This window comes from Microtus ochrogaster, chromosome 8, assembly GCF_000317375.1.
Source record: "Microtus ochrogaster isolate Prairie Vole_2 chromosome 8, MicOch1.0, whole genome shotgun sequence".
Taxonomy (NCBI): Eukaryota; Metazoa; Chordata; class Mammalia; order Rodentia; family Cricetidae; genus Microtus; species Microtus ochrogaster.
In genome coordinates, this window is record NC_022015.1 from 85049438 (window position 1) to 85058022 (window position 8585).

An 8585-nucleotide genomic window follows, 5' to 3' on the forward strand; every position below is an offset into this window, starting at 1 on the left:
TGCGCCACCTCCGTCCGGCTTGTTTTTGTTTTTCGAGACAGGGTTTCTTTGTGGCTTTGGAGCCTGTCCTGGAACTAGCTCTGTAGACCAGGCTGGTCTCGAACTCACAGACATCCGCCTGCCTCTGCCTCCCGAGTGTAAGTAAATTTATAATAGTGTTTTTGCTTGAGTTTTGTTTTGTTGGCTGTATAGAAGTGGGAAGAATCATGGGTTTTGAGTTTCACAGGGATAACAGATGAGTCATGAGCGTTTAACATTCCATGTATTATGTAAGTGCAAACGGTAAGATTTCCTACCATATCCAAGTGCATTTGCGTGGCTGCTCTGGGCTTCGGTGTCTGTGCCTTCACCCTGGAGACTGCACAGCAAGGAGCACAGAGCAGCGGGTAGATGTGACTCAGCAACGGCAGGATGGTTACGTTACTGCGCCACAGAGTCCAGTGCCTCAGTGCCGTATCGGAAAGGAGGTGCTGGCCTGGAGAGGGGTTCAGTGGTTAAGATCACATGTTCCCACTGCAGACGAGGGAGACTATACCCCTTTCCCTTATGAACTCTTCTCCAGTGTGTCTGCTGGTGGAACCCAACAATATTGTGATTGTCAAGTGAATACTGGAATTTTAGGTTTTAGGACCAACACAGTGCTAGAAGAATGTTCAGTTAGCTTAGGTTTAAGAGAGCGGTCATGTTATATCACTAACTTATTCCAGTTCTGTCACACAGAAGACCTTAATAAACATTTGTTACATGCATTTTTTAAAAATATTTATTTATTTATTATGTATACAATATTCTGTCTGTATGCCTGCAGGCCAGAAGAGGGCAGCAGACCCCTTTACAGATGGTTGTGAGCCACCATGTGGTTGCTGGGAATTGAACTCAGGACCTTTGGAAGAGCAGGCAATGCTCTTTACCTCTGAGCCATCTCTCCAGCCCCTACATGCATTTTTTATTAAGGATTATTTTTGAATAACATAAGTACATATAAGTTACATTTCCCCCTTTTTCTTTATAATCACAAAAGTTGGATTTCCAGTGTTTCAGAATAATTATGGAAGATCTAGGACTCTCTCCTCAGTCCCCAACATACGTCTTCAGTGTGTACCGAGTGTCAGGCAGCTCTCTCTGCCTGTAAATACATGCCACCACAGTGAACCTGTTGCTTTGGCGACAGTTTGGTTGTATTTTTAATGAGTTAATTTGGTGGTTTTGTGTCATTTTGGTTGTATTTTTAGCTACTACTTGAGTTTCATGGTTTGCTTTCTTCTTGCTACAGCTTCAAACACCTGGCTGGTTCCGGAAACTAAAGGAGCGATTGTGCAAGGTGGATACGGCCACACAAGTGTGTATGATGAGGTCACCAAGTCCATCTACGTTCACGGCGGTTATAAAGCCTTACCAGGCAATAAGTATGGACTGGTGGATGACCTGTATAGGTACGAAGTCAACACCAAGACTTGGTGAGTAGGCTGAGTAACAGGAGTAGGAGAAGGAGAAGATTGCTAATGAGTGTGTTTGTATTGGCTTTTTTCATGCAGTACGTTTTGATACTATTCTTTCCTCTTCCCCTTCTGCTCCCAAATACTCCCCACCCCCTCCCCATCCTCTTCATGTTCTTCTTCTTTCAGTAAAAAACAGAAACAAATCAAAACAAACAAAACAACTACCACCCCCATACCCAAACCCAAATGAACACACACACACACGCACGCACACGCACGCACACGCACACACACACATACCCACACACATGCACACACACGCACACACACATACATATGCACACATACACACACACGCACGCACACGCACACACACATGCACACACACATACATATGCACACATACACACACATATGCATATGCACACATACACACACACGCACACACAAGCACGCACACACACATGCACATGTGCACACACACACATGGTGGAATTCATTCACTGTTGGCCACCTACTCCTGGCCAGGGGGTGTGCCTCGAGGTGTGGTTGATAGAGCCCGTGTCACTCCACTGGAGACAAGTGTCCTTTACAGAGAGCTTCTCGGTTAGGGTGGGACTTTGTGTCCACTTCTCCTTTCCTTGCTGTGGCTTGAACTTGATCAGGTCTTGAGTGTGCTGTCACAGTCCTGTGAGTTCCTATGAGTGTGAGCCCTGTTGGCATAATATTTTATAGTTGTGTAATAGTGGTGTTTGTAGGATGATGTCACAGAATAGTTTTTGAATTGATTAAATCTTTATGGTAATGTGATACACTGTCATGCAGCAGTAGTACAAAATAACAAATCCCCTATACATAAACAATATAATTTAAAATAGTTTCTGGTCTCGTAGACATACCTACAAGTACCTCTAAACATCCATTTTAGGTGAATAATTTTGTTTACCATCATCATCTCAAGCTTTGATGTTATATGTCCAGGATTTGTTCTTATTTACACTTGTGTTTTAATATTTATTAAATTTACAAAAAGCATTTTTCAGTTTTTTTTTTATTAAAAATTTCTACCTCCTTTCCTCCTCCCATTCCCCCCCCTCCAGTCCAAAGAGCAGTCAGGGTTCCCTGCCCTGTGGGAAGTTCAAGGTCCTCCCCCCTCCATCCATGTCTAGGAAGGTGTGCATCCAAACAGACTAGGCTCCCACAAAGGCAGTACATGCATTAGAATCAAAATCCAGTACCATTGTCCTTGGCTTCTCAGTCAGCCTTCATCGTCAGCCACATTCGGAGAGTCTGGTTTGATCACATGCTCCATCAGTCCCAGTCCAGCTGGCCTTGGTGAGTTCCCATTAGATCAGCTCCACCGTCACAGTGGGTGGGTGCACCCCTCGCAGTCCTGACTTCCTTGCTCATGTTCTCCGTCCTTCTGCTCCTCATTGGGACCTTGGGAGCTCAGTCCAGTGCTCCAATGTGGGTCTCTGTCTCTATCTCCATCCATCGCCAAATGGAAGGTTCTATGGTGATATGCAAGATATTCATCAGTGTGGCTATAGGATAAAGCCAGCTCAGATGCCCTCTCCTCAGCTGCCCATGGAACAAGCTGGGGACATCTCCTTGAACACCTGGGAACCCCTCTAGAGTCAAGTCTCTTGCCAACCCTAAAATGGCTCCCTTAATTACGATATATACTTCACTGTTCCCATATCCACCCTTCCTCCATCCCAACCTTCCCAATTCCCCAAGCTCTCCCCATCCTCCCCTTCTCCCTTCTCTCTCCCCCTCTCCCCTTACCCCCACCCCACCCCCACCCCCAAGCTCCCAATTTTTGCCTGTCAATCTTGTCTACTTCTAATATTCAGGAGGATAACTATATATTTTTCTTTGGGTTCTCCTTTTTATTTAGCATTTTTCAGTTTCACCATCTAATGTGAATGAAATACAAAGCTTGTGGTGTTATGAAATATCTTTCACTTTTTATAAGTAGCAGTGCTACACTCTGCATGCTATACAGCTTTCTCATGCTCGTTTACAACAGTTCTTCTGAGGTGCATGCATGAACGTGACCCTGATGTGTGACCGATTCGCCCCAATTCCCTGTAGCTCCATGAGCTTCCAGCAGCAGGGCGTGCCCTGTTCTCGTCCTCCACAGAGGCAGGTCACGAGCATCCAACTCCTGCCCGTGTAGTTGGTAGAGACAGCAAGCAGCTCAGCGACATTTCAGCGTGTTCCCCCAGCTAATATGGTCACTTCTAATTTATTTGTGTTTATTTTTTTCCTTTTGATAATGTATGACTTATTTATATCCATAACATTCTTTTTTTTTTTGCTGGAAACACTGTTTTCTTTTGTTTTTTGTGTTTATAGTTTTAAAATTTAATTTTTATTGTACTTGTTTCTATTTTAGAATCTTTTTAGAAATTATGCTTTTTGTTTTGTGACAGTCGACATGTCTTCTAAAGCTGTTTGAGCACAAGAATTTAAGGAGAACTTGTTTATTAGATAGTGATTTGTTCTTCTTGCCCACCTTTCACCCCGCACTGTCGGAGGAGAACAGGGCTGTGAGGCTTCCTTTGGCAAGTGGATAATACTGTTTTACCATGACAACCGTGACAAAAGCTAGGAGGTCACAGAATGAAGCATCTTCATGAGCACCCAGGACAAGGGAAATTCATATAATTATTGTAAAAATTCCTCCAAAGTGAAAACAGAAAGAGAAAAGGCATTTCTCTGTCTTGGAGGCAACTAAGTCTGACACCTGACAATTTCTTCTTGTTCTGTAATATATGTGTGTGGTGGGTAGCAGATTTGCATGTGTGTATGTCTGTTATTGTTCGGTGCACATAACATTTGTGCAGTTGCATGTGCACTGTGTGTGCATGCCTGCGGAGGTGGAGGAGTCTTGTCTATCACCATCCATCCACCTTGTTCACTGAGGAAGGGTCCCTCATGTCATCACAGAGCTCGCTGATGCTTCTCATCTGTCTAGTCTGCATTCTCCAAGGACCCTCTGCCTGTCTGTTAGCTCCAGGCCCTGGGGTTCAGGTGGATCACCCCACCCGCCTGGCCTTTATGTGGGTTTTGGGGACTGACCTTCACTCCCTACCCTTGTTTGGTGTGCAGGAAACAGTCCACCATTCGAGCAGACAACTTCTTAACTGAAAACATGGAATCCAGGAGACACATTGCTTTCAGATGTCTGAAAGAAAACAATCAACCTAAAATTCTGTACCTAATGGAAATACTCTTTAAAAAAGCCAACAACATAATGACATTTTCAGGAAAGCAATAACAGAATCAGACAGCAACATACCTCAGCAATAGGAAAGAAAAAAGTGTGTCCTGTCTTATAACTTACTTAAGAAATAGGAATATGTTTGATATCACTCCTGTAATTTAATATTTTATGCTTCTAGTTTATGACAATTCAACATGTTGAAAGATGCCCAAATTTTAATGTTTAGTTAACAAACAACGTTATTCTCACTGTTGGGAAAGTGTTAAGGCGTCAGAGTCAGGATACGCTCAGTCTTTCTACTGCTTTCCTGCTTCCCACGTGGTTAGATCTGGTATGTTGATGTTTAAAGAGTGGAGGAATGTCCCCATTCCTGACTATAAAGCTTCTCACTTCTCCAAGGTTTTTCTTTTCATCTTGTTAATGTGTTGTGATGATTGATACTGCCCTACCCAAGGGTTCCAACTCTGGTTTAAAGTTCTGCTGCCATTATAGTTTTGTTAAATCGGACCGCTCTTGGTGCTTTTATATATCCGTCTATAGATCTTACCGTAGGAGCCTGTCAACATTTTCAGTGTTCCTTGCAAGGTGGTGGGTGTGCATGCATGTGCGTGTGTGTGCATTCATATGCGTGTGCGTGCATTTGCATGTGTATATGTGATAAAAGATTTTGAAAACCTACTTTTCAGGTGAGAGGAAAAGAAGATGCCAGGAATATTTCTGTGCATATAAGTAATATCTATGGTAATAACTATGAGCAGTGTTCCAAATGATTACGGCGTGATCCTGTATTGCTTCTGTACTTACAGCCTTTGAAACCACAGACACTTGGAGAACTTTACAAGGCTGGTACCTAGTTCCATGAACTGATCTCTTCAGGCTTCAGTCTCTTATTTTGGGGTTATTTTTACATCATTGCATTCAAAGCTAATTATTTTATTTTATGCTTTTGGTTTTCTCTAAGATATTTGCCTGTCAGAGATTTTGGAGACATAACAATTTTATATGCCTGTTATTAGGTAAATCACATTTCAGCTAATACTGATGATCATACTTCTCTGTCTGCATAGTGAAAGTCTGAAGGCTTTAAATAAATAAGTGTCTTATTGAATGCTTATCAAGCTGTTATAAGGCTGGCAAAAAAAGCCAGAAAAAGTGCCAACAATTTTCTGAGGAGTTGAATTGTAAGGAAGATTTATTAACTGTGATAATGTAGGGGAAGTGGGCCAAGAGAGTATCATTTTAAGGTTATGTTTGCAGGCTGACCTAGGAGCCATCAAACAGGTGTTGAAAGTGGAAGAAAGGGAACAGTTTGCTAGAGGAATGTTTGCAAAGCCAGTGGCATGGGGTGCGGTACTGAGAGCCAGCAGGCCCCTCCCGTCCTTCGGGGTGTGAGAGAGGGCAGGCCACATGAAAGCAAAGCCAGACAGTGGGTACACATGGTGAGAACGTGTACAAAGTTCAGTTGTTTTTCCTTTCTCAGTGAAATTAAAGTCGAGTCATTAGTTGAAAACGAGGACGTGAAGTAGAGGAGGTTTGGGTTTTGGAAAGAGGTGATGCATGCAGTGACCGCTTTGGAGACAGGAGGAGTGGACAGGCTCGGGAAATGAGCATTGTGAGACTCTGATGTGAGAAGCTGTGATGTATGGCAGAGGTGATTTCAGTATTTTCAGTCCTGTGGTTGAGTATTTGGCTTGAATGAGCAGTTATGGTCTAGATGTTTTTTATTTAGTCTATTGGTCAATATACCAGTTTTCCTAATCATATTATTTAAGATTATAAATTCTTGGTCAAAGGGAGTAGTATCATGTTTGATTTTACCCAAACCATATTCCAATTCAGATGTCTGCTCAATTGCCTTCTGACCATTGAAGAATGAGAATTCCTGACTCCCTGGTATTTCCATGATTTGGTATTGTTTCCATAGAAATTTTTTTGTTATTGTTGTAGGAAATTATGCCTGTTTTTTGTTATGCTTCATTTATATTATCTATCTATCTATCTATCTATCTATCTATCTATCTATCTATCTATCTATCTATCTATCATCTATCTGTCTTTCTGGCTGTCTATCTATCTAATCTATCATCTGTATCTATCTGTCTATCTATCTATCTATCATCTATCTATCTATATCTATCTATCTATCTATCTATCTATCTATCTATCTATCTATCTATCTATCTATCTATCTATCTATCATCTACCTATCTTCTATCTATCATCTGTCTATCTAATCTATCATCTATCTATCTATCTATCTATCTATCTATCTATCTATCTATCTATCATCTACCTACCTATCAATCTTATCTATCATCTATCTGGCTGTTTATACATCTGTGTATATATATGTCTGTCTATATATGTATGTATGTATGTATGTATGTATGTATGTATCTATCTATCTATCTATCTATCTATCTATCTATCATCTATCTACCTATCTATCTATGTATCTATCTTGGTGTGGCTAGTGTAGGTACACTTCAGCATACATATATGCCTGTGCACATGTGTGTGCATATATGTGGAGGCCAGAAATTTGTATTGCTCTTCTGCCTTATTCCCTGTTGTATTCTCAAGCCTCTCCCTGCACCAGGTGCTTATTGATTTGGCTAGTCCGAGTAGCCAGTGAGCTCCAAGATTTACTCTTCTCCACACTCATCCCTGAGGTGAAGGCACATTCTTCTGTGCTTGGCTTGGGTGCTAGCGATCAGAACACAGGGCCTCTTGCTTCCTGTGTGACAGATGCTTTCTTTACTGGTGAGCCATCTCTTTGGCCCTGCAACTTTGGTTTCCATTTGTGTTTTCTCTTGTACTAGTAAGGTGGAGTATCTTTTCATATATATTGTCCATGTAGTGCTTTTTTGAAATTTTGTGCAAATATTCTACCCATTTTATTGTACTTGATAGACTGTGTATATTATTTTTTTTGCAGTATTAGTTTATCTTGCATTTTGCAAATGTTTTGTCAGATTGTGGAATATCATTCTACTCATTTGTCATTATTTGATAACTAGAACTTACATATATAGTCAAGGAAATGTATTTTTGTTTCTTTTGTAGGTTATGCTTTGTATTTTGCTTCTGTAACACTAGTCTACTGTCGCAAGGAGGCACCGCTTGTTCATCCTGGCTGCCCGGCTAGCTTAGCTCCAAAATAACCACACAGAAACTGTATTAATTAAATCACGGCTTGGCCCATTAGCCCTAGCTTCTTATTGGCTAACTCTTACTTATTAATTTAACCCATTTCTATTAATCTGTGTATGGCCACATGGCAGTGGCTTACCAGGTAAAATTCCCAGCATCTGTCTCCGGTAGATCCATGGCGTCTCTCTCACTCTGCCTTCTTCCTCCCAGCATTCCGTTTAATTTTCCTTGCCTACCTAAGTTCTGCCCTATCAACAGCCCCGAAGCAGTTTCTTTATTGACCAATGAAAGCAACACAAAGACAGAAGGACCTCTTACACCAGGCTATAATATTTCATATTTTTATAAATGATTTTCAGGTTTTTTTCTAATTAGTTTCACAGTTAATTTCCAGCTAAGTTGAGACTTGTATGTAGGGGCGTGTGCAGTAGGTACTCCCTTGATGTTGTTCATAACAGTTCATTCCTTTGAGTGTCTACAGTATGTAAGACATCAATAAGAAAATTACCTCCAGGTAATTAATATTTTCGTGCTTTTCTCAATGAAACCTGTATGTTTTAAAATCAAAACTCACATTTATTTTAGTGTGTGTTGTGTGTGTGTGTGTCTGTCTGTGTGTGTATATAGGCTGCAGTATGTTTATGGGCATCAGAGGACATCGTGGGTGGGGTTGGCTTTCTCCTCCCATCGTGAGTTCTTGGATTGTCTCAGCTTGTCATGCGTGGCAGCAAACATCCTTACCCACTGGCCGGTCTCACCTG

General features: G+C 41.4%; 1 protein-coding gene across 1 annotated transcript in view; it reads left to right on the plus strand.

Moving 5' to 3' along the window:
• The window catches only part of Atrnl1 (attractin like 1), a 558188-nt gene that overhangs the window by 44549 nt on the left and 505054 nt on the right, over positions 1-8585 (plus strand). The window contains exon 9 of the mRNA XM_005352541.3: positions 1274-1457. Within this exon, the coding sequence (XP_005352598.1) occupies positions 1274-1457 (184 nt within the window). The remainder of the gene's footprint in view (positions 1-1273; positions 1458-8585) is intronic.